We start from the raw sequence: 26,906 nt of genomic DNA, 5'->3' as shown, positions 1-26,906 counted from the left end.
GTGTATCCAAAATTCCTTGTCCATTTTATCATTGTCTCTTTCACTTGTTCCTTCTCTAACTCCATATGTAGTAGATAACTGTACATTTTTTAATCCATTTTTCTTCCATTCCTGTGAGTATTTCATCTAACTCTGTTGTCCCCAAATTAACACCATCTATTTTAACATCTTTTTCATATCTAGATTGTATTTGCGTTCTCATGTACCAATCCATCTTTATTCCTTGTTCCTCTAATTGTTGTTTGATTTTCAACTCCCCCATATCTGTTAATAAGTCTTTATATCTTATAATGTTTCCCATGTTTAAACATATTGGGGTGTATTAGCGCCTCCATAGTTGAGAGCCAATTTGGAATCTTCAAATAATGATTTCTCTTTACTTTCTCCCAGACCACAAATAAAGAATTCCTTATATAGTGTCTCTGGAAATAGTTATGTATTCTGTTTTTTCCATACCATATGAAAGCATGCCATCCTGGTTATGTCTAATTTAATGAAGAGAAGGATGAGGGGGGACATGATAGCAGTGTTCCAATATCTCAGGGGCTGCCACAAAGAAGAGGGAGTCAAGCTATTCTCCAAAGCGCCTGAGGGCAGAACAAGAAGCAACGGATGGAAACTAATCAAGGAGAGAAGCAACCTAGAACTAAGGAGAAACTTCCTGACAGTTAGAACAATTAACCAATGGAACAACCTGCCTCCAGAAGCGGTGAATGCTTCAACACTGGAAGTTTTAAAGAAAAGACTGGACAGCCATTTGTCCAAAATGGTGCAGGGTTTCCTGCCTGAGCAGGGGGTTGGACTCGATGACCTCCAAGGTCCCTTCCAACTTTATTATTATTATTATTATTATTATTATTATTATTATTACTACTACTACTACTACTACTACTACTACTACTATTACTACTACTATGGATCATCGCACAGTCAGCCAGATGTTCAGACTGGATTTGGCATTTTGTCTACCTATTGAGTCCTTACCCAGGACCTGAGATAGGCAGATGTGGATGTTTGATGGTATTACAGGTATCGTTGCAGGATGGAAGCAGTTCCTATTAAAGCCGCCTTTTGCAATTGACTAATAGCGATTGTCAATTGCAAAAGCGATTGTCAACACTAATTGTCAATGCCAATGGTGTTCAAGTGGTGCTCCAGTTGTTTTGGGATTGCACCCAAGGAGCCTATTACTATTGGTACTACCCTTGCTTGCTTTTGCCACAGTCTTTCTATTTCTATTTGTAGGTCTTTGTATTTTGTTATCTTCTCCAGTTCTTTCTCTTCTATTCTGCTGTCTCCAGGCACTGCCACGTCCACTATCCAGACTTTTTTGTCTTTCTTATCGACAATTGTTAAGTCTGGGGTGTTATGTTGCAGGTGCTTGTCTGTTTGAATTCTGAAGTCCCAGAGCAGTTTAATTTTATCATTTTCTATGACTTTCTCTATTTTATGATCCCACCAGTTTTTGCTTACAGGCAAATGATATTTTTTGCAGATCTTCCAATGCACCATTGTTGCTACTTTGTCATGCCGCTGCTTGTAATCAGTTGTGCAATCTTCTTGCAACAGCTTACCAAGTGGTCCACTGTTTCTTCAGCTTCTTTGCATAGGCGGCACTTACTGTCTGTTGCTGTCTTCTCAATTTTGACTTTGTATGCATTTGTCCTTAAGGCTTGGTCTTGTGCAGCCAGAATTAGTCCCTCGGTCTCTTTCTTCAATTTTCCTGCTCTTAGCCATTGCCAGGTTTTATTATTATCTGCTTTCCCAGCTATTTTTTTCATGTATTGGCCATGTAGTGCTTTGTCTTCCCATGCCTCTATTCTGTTCTTCATTTGGTCTTTCTTGTAGGCCAGTTTGGTCTCTCCAGTAGTTAGTAAGCCTTCCTGATATACTAATTTCAGTGCATCTTCATCATTGTTCTTCAGATATTCTTCCAAAGCCATTTTTTCTTCTTCAACCATCTGATGTACTTGTAGCATTCCACGCCCACCTATTTGCCTTGGTAGATAAAGTCTATCAATGTCACTGCGTGGATGAAGGGCATGATTCATTGTCATTATTTTTCTGGTCTGCCTATCCATTGCTTTTAGTTCTGCTTGAGTCCAGTCCACTATTCCAGCTGTGTACCTAATGACTGGGATTGCCCAGGTGTTGATTGCCTTTATGGTATTTCCTCCATTGAGTTTGGATTTTAAGATCTTCTTCACTCTCTTGATGTATTCACCTCTAATCTTTTTCTTGACTTCAGTGTGCTTGATGTTGTCAGCTTGAAGGATACCCAAGTATTTGTAGTACTCTTCCTCATCCAGACTCTTAATGTTATTTTCGTGGGGCATCTTGATTCCTTCAGTTTTCACTATTTTTCCTTGTTTGATAGTAAGTGTGGCACATTTGTCCAAGCCAAACTCCATTACAATATCTTGGCTATATATACGGACAGTGTTGAGCAGCGATTCTATTTCAGATGATGTTTTTCCATACAGCTTCAGATCATCCATGTAAAGGAGGTGGATAGTCTGGCAGATGTTTTTGATGTTTGATAGCCATGTCCTGAGTTATTCAGTATTGTTGACAGAGGAAACAGTGCAATAACAAATAGTAATGGTGATAATGAATCTCCTTGAAATATTCCTCTCTTGATATTAACCTCTCCCAGCCTCTCACCATTGATCTGCAACTGTGTCTTCCATTGTGCCATCGATCTTTGCACAAATTTTCTGATGTTTCTACTGACTCCTGTTATTTCTAGGCACTTTATTATCCAATCATGTGGCAGAGAGTCAAATGCCTTTTTGTAGTCAATCCATGCCACATTCAGGTTGGTCTTCCTTCTCTTGCAGTTTTCCAAGATCATTTTGTCTATTAGGAGTTGATCTTTTGTTCCTCTGCTATTGGGGCGGTTTCCTTTCTGCTCAGGTGGAAAGAGATTGTTTTCAACTAGATGCTGTTGTACTGCATCAGCTACTACACCAGTTAGTAATTTGAAAGTTGTTGGTAAGCAGGTAATTGGCCTGTAGTTACCTGGTGTTGCCCCTTTTCCTGGATTTTTCATTATTAGGTAGGTTTTCCCAGTTGTTAGCCACTTTTCAATTTCTCCTCCTTGTAGTATATTGTTGAATTGTTTGGCAATGAGTGGGTGTATAACAGTTAGATGTTTCAACCAAAACCCATGCAGTTCATCTTCACCTGGTGCTGACCAATTTTTGATTTTCTTTGCTCTTTTTTCTACCATTTTTGTTGTTATTACTAGTTCTTTCATTTCAACTTCTGTTTTATTTGCATCCACCTCTTTTAACCAAGCCGCATCCTTGTTGTATTTCTTTGGGTTATCCCATATCTGCTTCCAGAACTGCACTGTTTCTTCCTTGTCAGGTACTGACTGATTCCTTGCAGTTTCTCCATTGATGGATTGGTAGAAACGTTTCTGATTGGATTGAAATTGGAGGTTCTGCCTATAGTTTGCAATTCGAGCTTCATATCTACTGATTTTCCTGGCTATAGCTGTTATTTGTTGCTTTATTATTTCCAGTGCTTCCTTGATCTTCCTTGTTTCTAAGTGGTATTTCTTGATTAGGTATTCTTTGGTCTTCTTGTTCTTCAGCTTCTTTTCTTTCATCTGTTCTAGCTTGCTTGCATGTGATCTTAACTTGCTGATCTTATTTTCTAGTCTAACCTTCCATTTTTCTGGTGCACTGTTTGTTTGTTTTTCTTTTTTTGTTGATTTTGCATCCCAGGTATTCTGTTATAACTGCAGCTGTGCTGTACATTAGTTGGTTTGTTTCTTGCAGTGAATTGGTACTTATACTTGATATTGCAGTATTTGCATCTTTTAATGCTTGTGCTAGCTGTTTCTTTGGAACAAGCTTCAATGCAGGTAGCCTTATTCTGTTGTTTTTGTGCTGTTCTAGATGCTCAGTTATTCTTTGTTTCAATTCTTTTATTTCTTTAGTTAGAGGGTTTTGTTCTTCCTGAGGAAGAGGTGCCTGGTTTCCAAATGAGAACAGTTGTATATCTCTGCTGGATTCCTTCACTGCCAACTCCCCCTGGTTTGCCTCTACATTCTGAATTACTTCTGGTAAGGCTTTGATTTCTTTGCCCTGGGTAAACCTTTGCAGTTCGTCCAATTCTGTTTCTGTGAATACTTTATTTCGTGTTATAAATCGGCGTTGATCTGCTAGTCTCTGTTCTGTTATTTCTGATTTTGGATGTTGTTCTTTCCAGAACTGGTGCATTCGTTTTAGATATCCTCTTCTTGTTGGACTTGATCTGTAGTAACAGATCATTATTTCTTTGTTTTCAATCACTGTGTATCTGCGACGGGTAAACATCTTTTCTTCCAGTAGTTCTGCAGCTGCTGGCCCTGGTTGCTCAGCCAACAGTCCTGAGTCCTGTAACCCATTTTTCACCAGATATCCAGGAACTCTGATATCTAGCATGGACCTTGTTAACACGGGCGACGTCCGAGCCGGTATGGCATTCTGCAATTTACGTCTCATCATATTTTTTATGGGAGAGACACTCTTTGTCTGACTCCTCTGATGAGACCTGTCCAGTATGGTTGAACCTCTGGCATAGCTCTCATCTTCCTCAGAGTACACAAGCCCCACAACCATGTCAAGGTAGTGCCTCACTGGGGGATTATTATTATTATTATTATTTGAATACCATCCAAAATCACATAGTGGTGCCCAGGGTAGAAAAGGTTGTACCCAAGATCAATTTTCACCAAATATATCTTGTAATGTTAAAATCTAGAGAGATGTTAAAATCTCTCTAGATTCCATCGTTGTTAGCCTTCCACGAGGTTAATAGAGGTGAATAACCTTGGGAAATCCAGGTTCAAGCCAACCCCACCTGGACCTGAACCACGGAACTCACTCTCAGTCTAATTTGAATTAAAGCTGCTTTTTGGAGATCAAACTTGAATGAGCTCCTTACCCCCATGAAAGCCACCTTTGCTCTTTGAAAAAGGAAGGACATAATCAAATGTTCTTTTTTTAACCCTTCTGTATTCTAAATATGTTCGACCATTCTCCACATCATCCCCTAAGCAGCATGGCTAGGACCATCTAATTATGCTGCTGAAATGATATAAGACATTTTCCAAGGTAACTGAAGATGTTTACCACAAGATTCTCTGAACAAATTTGGCTAGAGAGTCCGCATGCCCATATAGTACATTCAGATGCTGTTCCAGATTCAGATTCACAAAGTGCCACTCACAACATCCGTCTGTGGTAAAAATTAAACCACCGTGTACCCTGTTTTAGTATTTTTCCATTCCAGACCTATACTTTCTCAAGCCATTCAACAGCACTGCTTTTGTTAATCTAATGAGAGGCTCTCTCATGGCCCAAGAACATTCACTAAATAATGATTAAGCTCTGGAGGTAGAGGGTGTTTTTTTGTTTTTGTTTTTTGCACAAGCTGTAGTTCAGTAAAATGCTTTAAGTTGATTGGCCTGAATGCTTAATTCGCTTACAGGGACACAGAGCTCAGTTGGAAATCTTTTACCAGGTAATGGAGCAGAGATGCAACAGCCCAACTTAAAAAAAAAAAAAAAAAAACACTCTAAAGAAGACTAATGGTTAGTGCTGCCTTGGAAAGTCTTAGGGGAAAATCAAGTTCATAGCCATGGTCTGCAACCTCCACAGTATTTTTTTAAGAGTTGCTAATGTAGAAACTCCTCTATCCTTGCCTGTTTTCTATGTGCAAAAACCCAACTCAAGAGTGTAGTCCCAGGTGCAAAACTAGTAACAAGCCTTATTTCAGATTCCTACACCCTTTAGATGCTTCTAAATTAGGAGTAGGGTTTTTTTTGGGGGGGGGGGGGATTAACACATTTTATTAATTATTTCCAAATTTTATTTGAACACATTTTATTCAATTATTGTTCAAAAAACTAAAAGTAGTCCTTAACTCACAACTGCAATTTTTGTTGTTGTTAAGTGAGACATTTGTTAAGTGAGTTTTGTCCCATTTACAACCTTACTTGCCATAGTTGTTAAGTGAATCACTGCAGTTGATAAGTTAGTAACCCGGCTGTTAAGTAAATCCGGCTTCCCCATTGAATTTTGCTTGTGAGAAGGCCCCAAAAGGTGATCACATGACCTTGGGACACAGCCAAGGTTATAAATATGAACCAGTTGCCAAGCTTCTTGAATTTTGATCCCAAGATCATGGGGATGCTGCAAAGGTCGTAACTGTGGAAAAAATGGACATAAGCAGTGGTGGGATTCAAATATGTGAACAACCAGTTCTCTGTGTGGATGCCACTTCCAGAAGTCCATTCTGAGTCTGGGCAACAAAAAATTAGCTACTGGTTCTGCCGAAGTGGTGCGAACCGGATGAATCCCAACACTGGACATAAGTTGCATTTTTTTTCAGTGCTATTGTAACTTTGAACGGTCACTAAATGAACTGTTGTAAGTCAAGGACTACCTGTATTGTGGCCAACTTATGACCACAACAGAATCCAGAATTTCTGTGGCTAAGCAAAGCAGTTTGTTAAATGCTTGATTTCTCAAGCTATAATGGTTAAGTGAGTCACGGCAGCTGTTAATCAAATCACGCAGTTGTTAAGTGAATCCAGGTTCTCCCATTGACTTTGCTTGTCAGAAGCTGGCTGGGAAGGTCACACATGGAGATCCTGTGACCATGGCCTCACTGCAACTGTCATAACTACATGCTGGTTGCCAAGCACCCAAATTTTGATCACGTGACCCAGGGGATGCCGCAACAGTCTTAAGTGCAAGGGATTGGTCCTAAATTACTTTTTTTCAGTGCTGTTTTAATTGCGAGCAGTTGCTAAATGAAGGATTGTAAGCCAAGGACTATCTGGACTAGATTCTTGGTTATTTTTTCTCCACTCTGTAGAATATTTTTTTCTTTTATTTTGTGCTGTTATGATAGCAGACGAGCTAACTGGAGGGATACCACAAGGATTGCAAAAGTATAACAACCCCCCCCCAAAAAAAAACCAAAGTAACAAATACCTTAAATTAAGAATGGACCTAATTTGTCTGGCTCATTCCTTCAAACAGAAAAGGAACCTCTTTCTTTCAACAGGAATGCAAATCCTATACAGAAGCTGTGCCTTAAGAAAAATGCTACATTATTTTCCCACTCAGGAAGAAGTTTGAATCCAAATGCTGTGTTTCATTTCAGCTGTAAATTCTAGCTGCTGTAGCAACAACAATGAAAAAACGTTGCCACCGCATAAATATGTGACTTATCTGCTTTTCACATTTCCACTACTATCTTTATCTTATCCGGGCAGACACGGCAGCTGCTGCACCTTCTCCAATAGCAAGAAGCTAAAGCAGTCCAGTCTGCTGTTGTTCCTTTTTTTTTTTTTTTAAGGCAATCCCTTTTCAACAAAGGGGCTCTTGTCCTCCACTCCCCACCCCCACCCCTTTTGGAAGTGTCACTTACAGGTAGTGGCTTTCAAAGGAGCAAGGCATAAGCACTGGGATCCTAAGAGCTTCCATCTTTGCTCCCTTCCTGCTTAAGGTGTCCTGCAAAGCCCTTGGAGAAGAGTCAAAGTCAAACCAAGTCCTGGCACTGGATGTGTCACTAGGGGTGGCTCTTGATAAAGGCCTTGGCAACTCCAATCCCAACAGAGTTCAGCGTTCCTTAGTGTCCCAGCAGTAGCAGACCTGTTTAATCCAGCCCTGCCTGAACAGGGGACAGAAAAGAGTTCATTGAAAGCAGAAGTGAGAAAAAGAAAGAAAGGAAAAAAGTCGTAGAGGTGACGAGACGTTTATAATTTAGTTGAAGGTAAAGCACAAATCCACTTGTCTGTTTTGCTCTCTTTAGCTACTGCACACACAGATTCCTATATGTACAGGTATCCTATACATACGTATCTCCATTGACAGGGTACGTATTAGTGCAGATTTAAATAAGGCTTTGGGGAAGGGAGGAAGAAAACAACTTGACTATCTACAAGTAGTCCTCGACTTACAACAGTTCTTTTAGTGACTGTTCAAAGCTACAATGGCACAGAAAAAACTGACATATGACTTACTTTTCACAGTTACAATCTTTGTAGCAGCCCCATGATCATGTTATCAAAATTCAGATGCTTGGCAACTGATTCATACTTATGACTGTTGCTGTGTCCCAAGGTTATGTGAGCACTGTTTCCAACCTTTTGACTGTCAAAGTCAATGGGGGAGCCAGATTCACTTAACAACCGGTTTACTAACTTATCAACCGCAGTGATTCACTTAAAAACATGTGGCAAGAAAGATCATAAAATGGAGCAAAACTCACTTAACAAATATTTCACCTAACAACAGAAATTTTGGGCTCAGTTGTGGTCGTAAGTCGGGGACTATCTGTATAATAGGTTTTATAATAGGTTTAGGCGCCTATTATTTATACGCCACTGACCCCTTTAGCTTCACTTTCTTCACATATTTTTCCAAAACGGACCCATGTTTTACATCGTCTGAGGTAAATATCTGAATCTCAGATATACAGTATAGGTACACCCTGAGTGTATATGTGAGTGAAAAAGATAATGGCCATAATTTCTTGATTCTTGATTCTTATTAAAGAATCCCTACAAATACTGTAAATCGTGCTTCAAGTTTCCAGTTTAATTTATGGTAATCCAACACTGCCATGCGGCTCAGTTAAGCATTAAACGTGTTTTAATCACCGTTCCATGGATCTCACAGTGTTTTATGGGAGTTCGTCTAATGCTCTATTGATTAGTACTTGATAGTGTAGATTAATGAATCTAGGTTATTCTTGCAATCATTAACAACGCCGATTGTTAATCAGCACTTCAGAGGATCATAGATAGAATGAAAAAAGCATAACTGGGAAGAAGGCCTAGCCGATCTATTTTGCTAGGTGAAATGGTCATATTTCCCACTGGGATTTCAAAGGATAGAACCATTATAAGGAATATCATTACCTGATAATATTAAATAACTACAAATAATGCACGGCACCTGTCAAGACCCTCTGTTTAAATGGGGGCAGTGCATCATCCTCTGAATGTAACTGTGGCACTCCTTGTCAGACACTGGATCATATAGTAACTAACTGCCCTATGAGAGCTTATGAAACAGAAAAAGTAGATTTTCTAACAAATACTGTGCTTAATTGGATAAATGGCCTAGGTATTATTAATATATAGAACATTTATTTCATTCTCATAAACTAACATATTTCAAAACATAACCTACTGTATAGCTTATATATAACATTGAATTCCTCATGCCGTACTATATATTTCCATCATACATGTACCATAGTATTATGTGCTCCTTTTATATATGTTTACTATTGTTATCTATATACTTTATGCCACATGCTAACTAAATAAATACTATAAATAATTATACTGTGTTAAATAGAAATACAAATAGACCACAGGTAACTTGACAACTAAGAAATAACAGAACTTTTATTATTTCTGCTATTTGCTATTACAGTACATTGATGTTTAATTCTGTTGGATATTCAGAGTCAATTTTACATGACTTTTATATTATTTATTTAATAAATAAATATCAATCAATCCTGGGACAGACTCTTTTCGAGCCAATCTTCTTGTTTCCTAAGATCCAATGAAAAGGCCCTTTTCTATATTCCAAATGTGGTGGAGAGATAGGGATGAAGGAAAAACTTTTCTAATTTTGGAATTCCTGCACAAGGCTAGCTTGGCAAAGTTTTATTAATATTTTCTAATCTGATCCACAAATAATCTAACTTTTACTTTGTATTATGCTTTTGTTAGTGTACGGTACCTCTCCTATATTTATACTTTCATTTTTTTCCCCAATATCACTATCTGGCACTGGTTTTAATGGTTGTTTAGCCAGTCTGAATGAATAAAAAAATAACATGAATAGATAAATAAAGGGTGGGGGCAACAGGAATCTGACTGCAGAAGAAGCTGTTTAGAGAGTGTGTCTTTTTAAAATAAAATAAAATAAAAATAAATAAAAAACAATGGTGTCATAAAGTTGAAAAGCATACTTTTCAAAAGTTCCTGACCAGGACAAAAGAAAGCTACATCTGAAGCTAAAGCCTTGTTCCTTGAATTGTAGGAACATGGTGAAAGAGTTGGATCTTGTTAGGCAGATTTTCCAGCTCTCCTTAGAACAAAAATAACACCAGCTTCCTTATTTAGCAGTTTGTATACAGTATATCTTTGCATACCCGCCTGCATTACACTTACCTTTATACTATTTGAAATGTGCCTTTCCTTTTAGGATCGTGTACATCACAATCTCAAGTTATCTTTCCCGAAGCATTTCACAAAATGGCCTTTTTAGCTATGAAAAATACCATGTTTACAACACATTCAAATATACAATAATGGAAATAATTAGTCTCAGGAGATCAGTATAAAAATTCTTTCTCCTTTCTCTTAAGATTTAGCAAACCTTAATACTTTGATAAACCAAAACAACCATTGGCTTGGATTTTGAATGTGAGGGAACTCTTAAAACCAATGAAATTCTCAAATTGCAAAAAAAATCACAAGAACAAGATTAGGCATATTTTAAATGAAAGATTGTAAATCATAAAGTGTAAGTGTGTGTTGATAGAAGATCTGTGATTAGGTCCCTGTGTTGTTTTTAGAAAGAAAGTGCCTATGCAGCACAAAGGGAGCAGGTTCAACTATGAAGATGAAAATGGGGAAGGAAGGGTTTAAGGGTTTTCTTCCTCCTAACGATGTAAATTTGTTAGCCCTCCTGTGTAAACCAGACAGGAAACACAACTAGATGAGCCAATCATGTTTATTATAAGGTTACATTAATGGAAACTTACAACTCAATGTCCAAACTTCCCACTGCTACTTTTAACCATCTTGACAACTAGGGCGGGTCCTTCCTAAGCTTCGTCCTCTGACTGTTACTCATTGGGGGCCTCTGTCTCTCTTGTCTCATTGTTTCATAGGCACCATCTCTTCCCTTTATCCCCCAAGGTCATCCACAAAATCCATTAAAACTGCTAAGCACCAGGGTATCTACAAGACATGTCCCCCCTAGAGCAATTGAACCCATTGATATCCACAACAAACTGTGATTGCTTGCATATACAGTACATTGCGGCATATTTGTACAATGATAACAATAGAAATAGCACTTAGACTTATATACTGCCCCACAGTGCTTTACAGCACTCTCTGAGCAGTTTATAATACCAGCCTATTGCCCCAACAATCTGGTTCATCATTTTACCAACCTTGGAAGGATGGAAGCTGAGTCAATCTTGAGACTCTATGCTGTGGGCAGAGTTTGCCTGCAATACTGCATTTCAAAACACTACAACATCACATTTCATCATTCCCTGCCCTTGTTCCACATAGCCCCCATATGGACATAAGCATGGAGTAAAGGAAGAGTACACTTCATAGTATATAGAAATCTGGATGGAAAGAGCTAAATATAGAGAAAGAGGACAATCACTGAGGCTAAAGTGTAGATTGTAATAAAAGATATTGATGGGTACGTATTGTATCTTATATTCTTTGGAGCCTATGAGATCTCCAGCAACCAGTCAGAACCAGTCTTATTAGATAGGTTGCTGCTGGCCCAGAAAATTAAAGTGTGAATTAAGTATAAGTTTTTTTATGTGAGATACGTGGCTTCACAATAAAAATGTACAAATCTGTAATATGAATTGCTCTTTGTTTGAAACCAAATTTGCCCTTGAGAACTTTTTTTAAAGGAAAACATTGGTAGGTCTTGATAGCCAGCTATATAAGAAAGATCTTCAGATTGGATATTATACTTAACAAAAAGAAACAAAAATCGTAGTGGACAGTAATGGGAAATACTCAACATTAGCCATGTTACAATTTGAGGAACAAGAAAAAACAATTTCATAATGATTAGGAGACTTTTTATTTCATGAATGAAAGAATATAAGAAATGTAAGAATTACATGAATGAAAGATGTAAGAATTTTCCACAGTCTACTTTTGGGAGTTTGTTCATGTGTCATTGACAAGTGAGCAAGAACCATAAGAAAAGTAGCACTAGGCTGTTAAGAAATGACTGTACTCCAACAGAAAGGTGAAAGTTAAATACTAACCAATAGCAAAAACAATGCTACAATCTACTATTTGATTCATTGCCATCTTTGCTGTTCCAGATATGTGTTATTTCAGTCAGGTTATCTTGATCAATGGAAATGAGTGGGCAAAAAATAATAAGAGAGGGCGCATATATGTAGCTTTCTTGATAACAATACAGAAATAGTTAGTCATTGTCTTCTGTTGTTATTGTTAGTTTGGGAGAAGAGGGTTATTGGTTTTTTATTTTCCAGTTTTCTCTGGAATTTCTGGTTATCTCCAACCAGATCCAATCCTCATATGAGACTAAAACATACAAAGAACAGTTACAGGAATTGGGTAGAAAGAAAGAGTAGGGGAGACATGATAGCAATGTTCCAATATTTGAGGGGCAACTACAAAGACAAGAGATTTTTTCCAAAGCACCAAAAGGTAAGAGAAGAAACAATGGATATAAACTAACCAAGGAGAGAAGCAATGTAGGACTAAGGAGAAATTTCTTAATGGTGAGAACAATCAACCAATGGAACAGTTTGCCTTCAGAGGTTGTGAGTGCTCCATCACTGGAGGCTTTCAAAGAGACTGGACAACCATTTATCTGAAATGGCATAGGGTCTCCTGCTCAAGCAGGTGTTTGTCCTTTCCAACTCTATTATTCTATGTTCTATATGTTCATCAAAGATCAGTCAACGTTTGCTAAAATCCACTTCCTGTTAATTATGATACATTGAATAATATTTAGCACATCTCAGGATGTAAAGTTGTTGGTCTCTATTATCTTTTATTATGATTCTTTGCTTTTGACTTGGAAAGGACTTGAAAGGATGTCTTCCAACTTAAACTTTATAAAGTAGGGTGCATGGCTACCCTACATTGTGTGGCGTTCTCACAGCAGCACCATGATCATGTTACCTCTAATGTTGTTCAGTCTTGGCAACTTTAAGATGTGTGAACTTCAACTCCTAGAATTCCCCAAAATTTGGGGAATCGAAGTCCCTACATCTTAAAAATTATTTGTTATATTTATGTAGCCACCCATCTTTCAGTCAACTTTAGGGAGAACCCAACCAAAGTTGCTGCAGTTGAGAAACACTGGTCTAAACTCAATCACAGTTTTCCACCACATCTGCCTCCCCACAGGGGTCACAGAAATGGCAATCATTTAGTCCATGTGATTCACAGTGGAAGTGCAATCATTCTGCATTGTGGTTAAATGAATTGCAAAAAGTTCCCTCAGCTAAATCATTTATCATTGTGAAATATTTTGGTCATTTCAGTTGTAAACAGATTTGAAACATAAAATTGTGGATTTCAACAAAATGTACCCGATTTGCTTGTCTTGCCAACACTCTACATAGACTGTATAATCTTTTTATCTATCCATCTATCACTCTTCCCCCCCCCTCTCTTAAATGAGAGGCCTAGTTCGAACAATTCGCATATGGCAATGATGAAAAGGGGTTTTGTAGCAAACACTGGAGAAATTGTTCCCTCTTATATAAAGATTGCTCCTTTAGCTTTGCCAAAGTCATGGCAATTTTGCGTTAGTTACTACGCAAATCTGCCAAGGGGTCAACGTCAACATGCATACCTGAATTTTTTGGCAAAAAGAATAAAGGAAAAGCATCACTGTGTCTTGTTCATGGGCCCTTTCTCATAATTATATAGCTAAAAATAGATAAGAGCAATAAAGTTTAACAGCTAAAGTATTTTTAGTCAGTAAAAAAAGCTTGATCAAATGGAGGGAAATTAAAGACATACTCTATCTTCAGCCCTAAAGGAATAGCTGGACATAGAAAGTCAATTCAAAGCCATGAAGCATTCGAAGGCAAATCCATGTTATTACTTGCTGCTTTAGAGTCTCTTCTAAATGGTGACTTGCCATAACGGAGAGAAAATATGCATGCAGAACATTCAATGTAAAGAACCACCTTGCTTCCCTTGGATAAGGAGAAGAATCACGTTTCCTCCAGGGCACAAAGCACCTTATTAGGATAAATACAACTGCCTCGCTCCTTATTTTTACAACTTATACATTGCCTGACTGCTATTAGGGAAGAACTACAGATTATATTTTTCTTCTCAAAAGGTGAAAAAGAAATCCTGACCCTTCATAACATCTTACCTCTGGATGATAGCTTTAAGTTCTCAGATGTAAAAAAAAAAAAGTAATTTAAATGTTTTCACAGGAAAACACAACAGAATGGAATTATTATGATGTAATGGCATCAATGGTGTTTTCCTTTCTTTTCTCAAATTCCAAACATTTTGGAGGGATGGCGGTCAAAAGACAAAAAATAAGTCATAATAACTTATCTTTTATTATAACTTGCAACAGCCAGAATAGCCAAAATAAATTTGTTTCCCATGAGAATAGTTAGTTTATAGTTTATAGTTAACTCTAAAATCTTATCATAAAAATTAGTATTCCACATTTATCTGGATAAGTAATCCATGTAGTCCATTTATATAATTATTATATCAAAATAATGAATTCGTTCTTTGTTGTTTATTTCAGATTCTTTAGCTCACCTGATGAAGACTTTTCAAACTTGTTTTTCCAAATTTGTTTTTCAAACCATCTAATAACTTTAAGATGGTTAATAATAACATGATTAGAAAGTGGGGTTTTCAAAAGCTTCACCATGGTTTCAACCAAGATGCTGATCCTATCTCCCAATGCTTAAATGCATGGAAAATCATTGTCCTGTGGTCTCTTTGCAAGAAGCAACCACGTGGAGCGCATGTGGGTGATCATTCTTCCTCTCCTTATCCAGAGAAGTTCCAAGGAATCAGTCTAATCATTGGTTCCTTGGTCTTTGCCGTAATTGTCAGCTCTGCTTTTGCAGATAATAACTTCTACTGAATGGCCAGCTAAAATGTACAGTAATTTTATTTAGCAGCCAGTCAGAGTTGTTGTTATTCTTTAGTTTTCTGGTCATATATTGGCAGTGTTCCAGCATTCCTGAGAAAGGCTTCATGGACACCTGCATTTATCAACTAAACTATATATTTTTAAAAAAATATAAGCTAATATCTTAATTCAATATTTAATTAGCATTTGGCTGGCGGTTCTGTTTATTTTTAAGGTGTTGTGTCTGAGCAAGTACTAACTGCAGGTCAAACAGCTTGAATCATTTGGATACTACATCAATGGAAAAAATAATTTCTATTTAAATCATGCTTACTTGAAATTAAGACTTCCTTAGAAGACATTTGTTACAAACGTCTTCTATTGTGGGCTGTGTAACCTAATCATCTTCTAGAATTCTAAGCTGCAGTTTCTTTTATTTGTTACTTTATTTGTTACCCATTCAACTTGTTGCTCCCCTAGGATAAGTGGGAAAGTGAAAAATTGCATCTATCTGCTCAGATGGCCTGTTTCTACAATTTCTGCAATTTCTAATTTGTTGCCCTTTTAGAACAAGACTAGTTGTGATGTGGTATTTTTCCTTTAAACTGAAACCATCAAACTAATCAAGTTATTGACAAAAAAACAAACATTTTGTCCTTCAACTTCCACCAACTTCTCCCAAAGCACCCAAAGCAAAGGAATATGGCAATTTACAGAAACTATTTGACAGGTACAAAGATTGACTATGCCTGCTGGATAAAGTAAATTGCAAATTCCAGGACATTTGAATAGGATGCACAAGTGAAGAATTTAAGCAAGCTTTTAGACAGTTTTTTTCTTTATGTAATTGTTAATCATGCACTCCACTTTCATATCATCACTTCACTCTTGGATCTCAAAGAAGGAAAAATTGATACTTCAATGTGGACGAAGAGAAATCGGAGAATACTGATCACCCTCTTGAGACACTGAGCAATTGTATCACTCGTTCAAGGAGATCACAACATTGGAAGTGCTAACAGCTAACACTGTTAATCCATTTCCTTGATCCAGGAGCTTATAACAGAGCAGTAATGTTTGGATAGTCAATTTCTTATCTAAATCTTTATAAGACAGCAGCTCATGTTAACATAAGATAAGGAAAGCTGAACAGGGTTAAATGTTAACCAAGCTTGGTTGTTTTCTTGTAAAATGTTTCATTACCCTATTACAGTGATGGCAAACCTTTTAGAGACCGAGTGCCCCAAAACCACCCTGCCCCCTGCTCTGCCCCCTGCCCTACCCACTCCACCCCTGCCCCCTGCCTACCCCTCTCGCTCCACTCCCGCCCCGCCCACCCACAGGGCCACCTATCACCTCCACGACATGTGCAGATCGCCCAGGCGGCCCTGCAGTGCCATAGTGGCCACGCCCTCCACCCATACCCCACAGCATCATCTGCACACGATGGGATGCAAGGGTAGAGTCTTGCCCCTGCTGCCCGGCTGCCATGTCCTTGGCTGTGCTAGTCTACGTGGGCTGCGTCCGGGGGCAACTCTCCTCCTGGGGGCTGCTGGTGAGGAGGGGACCACAGGGGGAGACAGGGTAGGGCAACAGTGTGCGTGCCCACAGAGAGGGCTCTGAGAGCCACCTCTGGCACGCATGCCATAGGTTCGCCACCACAGCCCTATTAGGTAACATCTTCGGTAGTTGAAGAGGAGTGGGGTTTTCTCCCTACATTTATGGCTTGCTCTATCAGTGTTAGTGGGAGTGGTGTTTTATTCTTGGTAAATCCTTGTTTACTGTTTGTTTATCTGAATTGGTAGTTCCTTGATGTTGTTTATACTTCATTATAAAATATTATATAACCATTTATTATTCTAGTGTAAAATTATCTCATTAAATATTTTATTATAAAATCTATATAACCATAATACCACTAACTGCTATAAATGTTTATGCCATTTAAAAGAAACAATCAAAAAGTTAAAAAGGAAACAAAAAGAACAAAACATTTCCTTGCCAACAATCAGTACCCAGTTAAACAGAGATTATCACCAGGATTAATTCCAGACCAATAATCAAGCAGTAAATAATACCCCAATCAAGAAACTACCAACTTCAAACAAACATGCTAACAGTAAGCAACAGCCTGATCAAGGAATTAACCAAGAAGAAAATAACTCCCCATCAAAACTGATAGGGCAAGTCACATACCTGTATGTAAACAGAGAGAAAACCTTACTCCCTTCTATCACTGAAGATGTTATCTTGTTGGGTAATAAAATGTCTGCAAAAAACAACCAAGCTCAGACAGCACTAAGGACACCATAGTTCAAGTATGAGCTACAAATATTCTCTTCTGTTGGTTAAGTCAGTGCTAACAGAATAAGTGAAGGGAATTTGAAGTCAATCATATTTGAAGGTCATGCCGTATGGGAACTATAACCTGCCATTGTCAATGAGTTGTTATATGGATCTGTGACATTAAAATACTTACAACTAACAACTTCAGATATCACTGGTTATTAATATCACAGGTAAAATAACCATCTACATTTATTTTTGTGACAAATTATTCTTTTGACTCTATTATGGAATTATGTCCTTAAGATCCAGTTGCATAACTAATACATGATGAGTCCTGTTCTTTACTCCATATAGGACTCTTCACTTGTATCCCTGTAACCTTTACGTGCAATAGATCCAGAAACTACATAAATCCTTGTTTTTAGCAAATGAGAACATCAATCAGATGACATCAAGAAATAGGTCCACAGGTTCATCTCATCTAGTCATGGATTTTTTTTCCTCATATAACATATGAAAAGTTCAAAATCATACTTCATAACAATAGAATTAAAATACACACTTTATGAATGAGTGATCTGAAATTTAGCAATAGAGTTCAACTAAAGGAGCAGACTAGAAAGGAAGAAATGTGACCACAAGAAAAAAAAATGTGTTCTGAGGAATTCTGAACTCAACTGTGAGAATAAAAAAGTTATTTCCTGCTATCTGCAGAATGTGCAAGGAGAGACGTATGAGAAGATAGGGCCGTTAGATTCCAGGGAACAAGCTCAACGAATGAGTGAAGGAAAACAAATAGGAAGAGGACAGTGTACCTGCCTAATCTGAAAAAGAAACAAGACAAAATTCTCCTTGTGGTCTCACAAGACATACAACAAAAGATGAATGGGCAGGAACTTTGTACTACAGGTAGTCTTCAACTTATGACCACAATTGAGCCCAAAATTTCTGTTGCTAAATAAAACGGTTGTTAAGTGAGTTTTGCCCCATTTTATGACCATATTTGCCACAGTTGTTAAACAGATCACTGCAGATTTTAAGTGAATCATGCAGCTATTAAGTGAATCTGCCTTTCCCCACCACCACCCCATCCCCATCCCCGTTGACCTTGCTTGCCAGAAGCCAGCTGGAAAGGTTACAAAATAGTGATCACATGACCCTGGGACAATACAACTGCCATATAAATACATGCCAGTTGCCAAGCACCTGAATTTTGATCACATAACCATGGGGATGCTGCAACAGTCATAAGTGTGAAAACTGGTCATAAGTCACTTTTTTTTAGTGCCACTGTAACTTTGAACAGTCACTAAATGAATGGTGGTTAAGTCCAGGACTACCTGTAGTACATTTCAGTACATATGACATGCTTGCAGTTCTGCTTGAAAACAACCTGGCATATGCCAGGGCTTTTTTTCTCATAGAACGTCCAGAACGGAGTTCCCGCACCTTTTTTGGATGGAACCTTGTAGGGTAGGCAAGGCGGGTTGTATGACGTGTGTGAGTTCCGGCACCTTTTTTTTTTTTTTTTTAGAAAAAAAGCACTGCATATGACTGAAACCTTTAAGTCCGGGGTCTTCAAACTTGGCCCTTTTATAACTTGTGGACCTCAACTCTCAGAATTCCTCAGCCAGGCATGCTGGTTGAGGAATTCTGGGAGTTGAAGTCCACAAGTCATAAAAGGGCCAAGTTTCAAGACCCCTGCTTTAAGTGTTGCTTGAACAAAAGTTTAGAGCAGGGGTCTCCAAACCTGCCAATTTAAGACTTGTGGACTTCAACTCCCAGAATTCCTCAGCCAGCCATGTCTTAAAATAGCCAAGTTTGGAGACCCCCTGGGTTAGAGGGTTGGGACAGCCAGCGGTCCTACTTCAGCTGATGAGATGAACTAACCAAGGAAGCGACTCTCCATAAGGAAAAAGATTCAAACAAAAGATACAGATAATCCTCGACTTATGTCCACGAATTTCTGTTGCTAAGTGAAACATTTGTTAAGTGAATTTTGCCCCATTTGACGACCTTTTCCGACACATTTGTTAAGTGAAACAGTGAAGTTGTTAAGTTGGTAACACAGTTGTTATAAGTGAACCAGGCTTTTCCCCACTAACGTTGCTTGTCAGAAAGTTGCAAAAGGGGATCACATAACCTCGGAACACTGCAAATATTATAGATATGAACCAGTTGTCAAGCATCTGAATTTTAATCATGTGACCATGGGAATGCTGCAAAGGCCGTAAGTGTGAAAAATGGTCCTAAGTCATTTTTCCCGGTTCCATTGTAACTTCGGTCACTGAATGAACTGTTGTAAGTCCAGAACTATCTGTACAACCCAGTGGCAAGAATGACAACCACTAACAATAAATAAAGAATATATTTTGCATTACAGAAACTTAGGAACAGCTTCCAGACCTTGCAAAAGTAATAGGCTCTGAGCCTTCAGGTGAAGAAAACAAGACACTGCAGATCAGAAGCAAAGAAAATACATCACTGAAGGGCTGGAGGGCAATAGCTGTGTCTTGCAAGAAGCTAAAAAACAGTTTTGGAGTAATTTATGATTTACTACTACCATACAAGGAACTGAGCAAATGTGTGTCAGATGGACCCATTACAGGTATTCCTCAGCTTATGACAACAATTGAGCCCAAGATTTCCGTTGCTAAGCAAGATCATTGTTAAGTGAGTTTTGCCTTATTTAAAACCTTTCTTGTCACAGTTAAGTGAATCACTGCAACTGTTAAGTTAGTAACATGGTTGTTGAGTGAATCTGGCTTGTCCATTGACTTTGCTTGTCAGAAGTTCACAAAAGGTGTCATATGAACCAGGATACTAAAACATCATAAATACATGCCGATTACCAAGCATTTGAATTATGATAACTACCATCTCCCATCTCCAACAAAAGTGTGTGATGCTCTCTGAAAAATACTTTTAAAAAAGCATGAGGTAGACATGATAGGGAATTTCAATTGTACAATTGTCATCAGTTGTACGCTAGTACGACCTTTCTAAGAAATGTCAAACCTTTCTTTTACTGATTCCTCTTCTGAAAGGCAAAGGAAGACAAAAATATGTAGAAATCCTTAAGTTGCTACTAACCAACAGGGGAAAAATGTTTTTGATGAAATAAAAGTAAAAGTAAATGGGATTATGTAAAAATTGCATTTTTGATCTTTCTTTTTCTAAAAGGCGCATGTCACAGTTTCATTTTAATGTGAACTCTATTGATGTCTTCAAGAAACAGTAAGATTTACCTCAAGTTCAGAAATTCTGAGTCAGTGCTATATGGCTGCCTCAAAATGGAACATTTAAACCTTTCTAGGAGTAACAACTTCTCCTATTTTTCAATAACAGGGGAAGACAGCTGTGTATTCATCCAGAGGATAAGACCTCCTGGGCGTTGAAGATGTAGTACATAGAATGCCAATTTCCCAATTGATTAAAAAAATTTAGTAAAATAGAAATCTTCTATCCATTCCCACTCAGATTATTCTGAATGAGTTTCCAAGAAAAAAAGAAGACAAGCCAAGAAATCTTAAGAAAAGTGGGGTTTCAAAATGTTCATTTGCTTTCAAATAAATCTGTAAGAAATAGGATGATGGTTACTGATGGATACTATATTAACAGTATTGCATAGTTGATGAACAATAATGGATTTAAGAATTAAATTAAATAATAATAGAACAGACATCCAGCCGTACTATCCAGATATGAATTTCCTAATTATAGCTTCTATTTTTCTATATAAAAACTTTTTGAAAAATGGAATTTTTGAGTTATCCTGCCTGGCTTTTATTCAGTTGCATGCATTCATCAGCAAAATGGTCACTGTTGGAAAAATGGGCTCCCTCACCTCCATACCCAGTCATTCCCAATTTGTACCATCAATGAAAGATCACCCCAAATGTGGTAGAAATTTCTGAAGCAGATTTGGACAGGCTATGAGAAGGTCACTAAATGAAGAGTTGTAAGTTGAGGACTACCTGTATTGGAAGTAGCCATGTTAATCCATCATGGTAAAATTGAAATTAATTACATTTTAATCCAGACTAGTTACACTAGATACATTGTTTTGTTAAAAAAACAAAAAACAAAAACAAAGATATTCATAATCTAATCTTGCCAGAAGAAGAAAAACCCTCTTAATATTTAGTTGAACTTCCTGAAACAAAACAGCAAAGCTGCAATAAAATAACTGAAAGCAAATGATGCTGTAACCACAGTTTACCAATTTTACTTAGGCACCTCTTTAGTACATGATTGGCCTTTATCAACTGCAATTCTTGAAGCATTTTCTCCTATTCACACAAAATGGAGGACCCCACAAAGAATGGAAGATGTAGGAATTGTAAGGAAGCACCTGTTATTTCAGATTAAACCTCTCTAGCTTACCCATTCTATAGTTCTGAATCCAATAAGCCACCATTCAGTCTGTTCCTATTGTTCTGTGCAATAGTCCAGTTCCAGCACTGCATGGAAAGTTCTTGCTAATTACCAACCTCCAAAAGCTGTCTGCTTTTATTTCTACTATCCACTTCCTAATCTTTGCTACTACATTGGAGAACTTCTGCAAAATTAAAGGAGATGACTAATACAAGCTGCTATACATAAAAAGGAAAAAAGGCAATCTTAAACCCAGCATGATCTATACTCCCATGTAGTCATTTTGATTTAGCTAGGTTCTTTCTTTCTTTCTTTCTTTCTTTCTTTCTTTCTTTCTTTCTTTCTTTCTTTCTTTCTTCTTTCTTTTCTTTCTTTCTCTCTCTCTTTCTTTCTTTCTAAAATTAAATAATATAATAATATAAAATTCAAAATTAAAGACAAGCAAGAATGAATCAGCCAAATTAAATTAAAATTATCCTGTAAAAATTACATTCTAACATAAAACACAAAGTTATGAGATGAAAATGTATCTATACAACCTATTTCAATTAACTGTTTCAACTGAGCATTGTGAAATCACAAAATTATTTCAATGCCTGTATTTCAACAAAGCAGACAGAACATTTTATTTCCATATAATGGCTTGGAGAAAAACGTTTATTTTTGGTCGCAAGACCATTCAAGCTTTTAATCACAACTTAAATAAAGAAGAGACACAGTACTTGGAAGAACTTGTACTTTATGCCAGTGTGTATACCAGATCTGGTTTGCAAATATTAGATCCAACAACTTGACTGTAGCAAAAAGAAACTTCTTTGCTGTGATTTATTGGTTTTACAGACCAGACCTGGTAGCTCTTGATCTGGGTCTCCTAATAAAATAGGAGTACAAGAATAAAAAACATTGAAAACCATGAATGATTTTTTTTATGTCCCAAACATAAAAAGGACTCATCTACTGCAACATTTTTTAATAAATGTACTCTGAGTATCCTGTTATGGTAATTATCTGCAAAGTGGTAAAAAATATCAGCCTATAAGTTCAATGCTTCCCAAGAATGCCAGTGAACTTTCAGAACTATCCCACAGAAATTACCTTTCCAGTAATAAATCTAGAACCTAGAGTGCAAATGGTTGTAATACTGCTCTTGCAGTATTCTTTTCCTACATCAAATAAACTATTTTGAAGAACTTTAACATGGAAAATAGAGAGACAGATCATATAATCATTTAATATATAGCAAGATACTATCACTTAAACCAGTGGTCCCCAACCTCCAGGCCATGAAGGTGAGCACATGAAGCTTCATTTGCTCAATGGCAGGATTTAGGTTGTATGCGCAAAATCGTTTCCCCCCACTGCCAAAATTGCCAAAGCCACTGCCACTGCCACTGCCACCAGTCCATGGACCCAAAAAGATTGAGTTGGAAGGTTGGAAGACTTAAAGCCTTCCAAATATCATACTTCAAATATAAAGTTGTAAACTTAACAACGGTATGTGCAGTGAGGATGGATGGATGGATGGATGGATAGATGAATGGATGGATGCAGGGCTTTTTTTCTCATAGAATGCCCAGAATGGAGTTCCGGCACCTTTTTTGGATGGAACCTTGTAGAGTAGGCAAGGCGGGTTGTATGACATGTGTGAGTTCCGGCACCTTTTTTTTTTTTTTAGAAAAAAAGCACTGGATGGATGGATGGATGGGAGGCAAGGAGGACACAATTTTTAAAATGAATTCCTACTTTGAAAATCCAGCTCTAACTTAAAGTCTTTCTTAAGGTGTAGGAAGGAAGCATAGCCAAAAGAAAATGAGAAAATGAGCCTAAGCAAATAGAAAAGGAGACAGATAGGTTATTAAACAGGCGTAAATGAAGGTGCTAAAGAAAGGGTGTTAAATGGTGTTAGAAAAGTATAGGGAGAAATAAATAAATAAATATGTTTAGTTTGAATGGCTAGCCAAACCTTTATAAAAGTTGCTTCACAGCAAGCTTTAATAAAAAATAAAGCACCTCTTCTGAAATAGCTAAAGCTGCCATTTAAAAAAAAAAATAAAGCTCCTATGGCTGTTTCAAAGCATGCATGGGCTTTTAACATTTCTGCAGGGGTCATCAAGGAAGCAAAGTGGTTTTACACACATAAGGGGAAATCAGTGTCCCACGCAGCTATCTAAAGAAGCCTTTGAGAAGATCATATATGATGTGGGGAGCACTTGGCCTTGGGCAACCTCATGCCCTGGAAGTCCTACATGAGTCCTACCACTGCCAGAATGGCGGGGCATCCGTTGCTATGAGATTTTTTTTCTTTTTAACGACTCTGGTGCTTTTACAAAATATCTGCTGAAATTTCAACATGGGTGCCACAGGGGCCATAGTTAACTATACTATACAAATTTACTGCCTGCTCTACCTTCACCCCGACTCTGTTTTATCCTATCTGATCATAATTGGTGAACTGTAGGAACCAGCACAAAACCAAAGGTTACCCTATATCAGGGTTGGGCAACTATGGCCTTTTGCTGGGTCAGGAATTCTGGGAGTTGAAGTCCACAGTTGCCCATCCCTATATAGTACTCTATATAGTAGGGGTCTTCAAACGTGGCCCTTTTATGACTTGTGGACTTCAACTCTCAAAATTCCCTCAGCCCAGGCACACTGGCTGAGTTATGGCTGTGCCCCCCCTCCCCACTTTCCAGGATTTAGGAAACTGGCGAAAACATATCCCTTCCACCAAGTTTTTAGCTGTGAGTTAACTGATATTGCTATTAATGATACAATTTACATGGTAGAGATTTTACTGTCCTAATTCATATTTTGTTTTGTTTTTGTTTTATTGAAGTAAACTGTCTTTAATGCTTAGGAAGCAGAACAAGGCAAATATAATGAATAAATAAAGCAGAATCCATCAAGCCTGAAATTGGCCCATATCTATAATAAAGCAAAACCAAACATTTTGTGCCATGTAAGCAAAAGTACATAACATCATTAATGTAACTTGCATTTTTGAATCATGACAAATATGGCTTTTCCTCATCAAAACAGAATATGAAATGGATAAGCTGTGGATAATACCCAAAGAAATGGAATGTATAAAACAGATAGAAAATTTCAATAATAAAAAAAAGCCTTTGAGATTCTCATTTTTTAAAAAAAAATACATACAAGGAATGTCAAGGGGGGCAGATAGTTTTCATTGAAATAGCAATTGCCATTGGTTTCTTCTTGGATTTTTTTTTTTTCAGGATTTTAAAAAAAGTATTATTCTAGTCTGTACTCCTAGTCTCCCATCCAAATACTAATACAGTATTCATCCTACTTAGCTTTTTCAAGATCAACTAAGGTAGACAATGTGCTGATATCTGTTGTAGGGTAGAATATATAACGTAACACTATGCAAACATTTGGGGGGAGAGGGGGAAGTCTGCTTTAATTAAGAGAAATCAAAAACACTTGATGAAATTGGGCTGTTTCTCTTTCCTGAAAAAGAGACATTTAAGCTAAGAGCAAACTATTGGTTATCTGAAGCTGATTCATTATCTACTCTGTTTCTTACTCATATTATCTGTATAGAATAAGTGTGGAAATGGCTCGTTTCTAAAAACAGATCAGATCAGTCAACAGCCAAATGCAGCCAGATAAAATGTATCTCAAAATAAGGAGGGGGCAAAAATCGCTCCCATCATAATGACTGTTACTTATTGTGGGACCACTGTTTACTAACTTGCTTTTTAATTATGGTTGCTTATATTTTTTAAAAAAAAAATACAGTAATGTATTTACATTGAGAGGACATGCTTGTTATGCAATGCTGTAGCCCTAATGTGGGATTCATCAGCCATGTATTCTGATCTACATAGTTGTCAATCTTTCCATTTTCGGAATTCCAGGCAGTCATTACAAACTAGATTTTTATCAACTGATGAATAATTATATATCAGTAGTAGATGGCTTTATCAAATGTGTTATAAGCTATTTTCTTCCAATATGGATATTTTCCTGGGGGGGGGGGAATCAGTTCTAGCACAAAGATTACACTTGAGAAAGGGATGGGCTGAGGCCTTAGTAATGACCAGTAGCACGGCTAGGGAGAATAATCTAATATAAATGTCTATTGGGCTATAGAGAAAAGTTATAGCTGCTGGTGTCCAGTTTTCCTGCAATGTATACACTCCACTGCCAGGCTGGTGTTGGGAATCTGCCATATTTTTGGATGCTGGGGACTTCAAACACCATGCCTTGGAGGTGAAGCCAAAGTTGTTTTAGGATTTCATGGCCTCTGTGATGATCATGGGCCTCAGCTAGGTAATCTCAATCCAAACTCAATTCGGAGTCTGATGAGATGGATTCTGAATACAGAGGATGTTATAGTATGTTGTGGTCAGATCATTTCTGCCCAATATCAGGAAGTCTTGGTGATTCATACCACAAGCTTGAATTTTTCAAAGGGTTCTACATAGACTGCCTTTAAGACATTTGGTGGAAACCACAACTGGTGCCAAAATATAGCAACCAGATCGCTGGCATGTGAAATGTGGTATTGTAGTATAATATTTTGTATTCACTTCACTGGAAAAAATAGTCCTCCAGTCCTATTTAATTTAATTTATATGCATTTTATTGTATTATAAATGGTTTCAAATTGGGTTTCCACATATTATTGAAACAAAATATACAATGAGAACATTTGTCTGATCTATATTATGATGATACAGTCACAAGCATTTGAGAGCATCATATAGAGCAAGGTTCAAACTGTTTCAGGTTATGATCATAGTTCTAGTAATAGAAATCTGACTACATCTGAGTACAAAGCACTATTCTGTCTCAGCATTGAGGCTTGCAAATGGTGCAAGACAAATTCAGGAAAGCCATTGGTAGCTTCCCCTGGCCTTGTTTCTTCTCCCACGGAGAAGATCATCTTCCCTCCAGTGGGAAAATTCATTAATTGCTCTCTTTAACTTATAGGGCTTTGTTGATGTGTATGGGTGCATCAACCAACAGGTTTAGCATCTGCCAAACTGCTTGAGTTACAGGTAGTTGGGGCAAGGGACAGTCAATCAGGCTATTTTTGAAACTCGAGTCCAGCTGTCTTTGAAAAGTGCTTACCCTGTGTCCAGTTTGAATAATTGACAGATTGGAAGTGCAAAGGGGTGCAGAGGAAAGCTGGGAGAACCCTCCTGAAACTGCTGATTGGCATGTCAGGAAAGCTCCTTGCCACTGTCACCCTACTCCATATCTCCAACTTTCATGATTCCAATTGGCAGAGAAAAAATGTCACAGGGTGAAGCAGAAAATGAAGATTAATAACAAGCGCACTCTACCTTCAACAGGATGGCAGTGATG

General features: G+C 37.6%; 1 protein-coding gene across 5 annotated transcripts in view; it reads right to left on the bottom strand.

The window, feature by feature from the left end:
• MITF (melanocyte inducing transcription factor) overlaps nt 1-26,906 on the bottom strand; it is a 161,178-nt gene that overhangs the window by 67,927 nt on the left and 66,345 nt on the right. The window contains exon 1 of one of the 5 annotated variants that reach the window (XM_039328763.1): nt 7,435-7,658. The exons of 3 other annotated variants lie outside the window; for them this stretch is intronic. In XM_039328763.1, the coding sequence (XP_039184697.1) occupies nt 7,435-7,490 (56 nt within the window). In that variant the 5' untranslated portion in view covers nt 7,491-7,658. Of the gene's footprint in view, nt 1-7,434; nt 7,659-26,906 lie in introns of those variants that run through there. One more of the 5 variants, XM_039328762.1, reaches the window with a different exon arrangement.

Source organism: Crotalus tigris, unplaced genomic scaffold (assembly GCF_016545835.1).
Source record: "Crotalus tigris isolate CLP2741 ecotype Arizona unplaced genomic scaffold, ASM1654583v1 scf7180000024383.4638030, whole genome shotgun sequence".
NCBI classification, from domain to species: domain Eukaryota; kingdom Metazoa; phylum Chordata; class Lepidosauria; order Squamata; family Viperidae; genus Crotalus; species Crotalus tigris.
The sequence above is the reverse complement of the archived record's forward strand: the minus strand, read 5'-3'. Positions and strand labels throughout refer to the sequence as shown.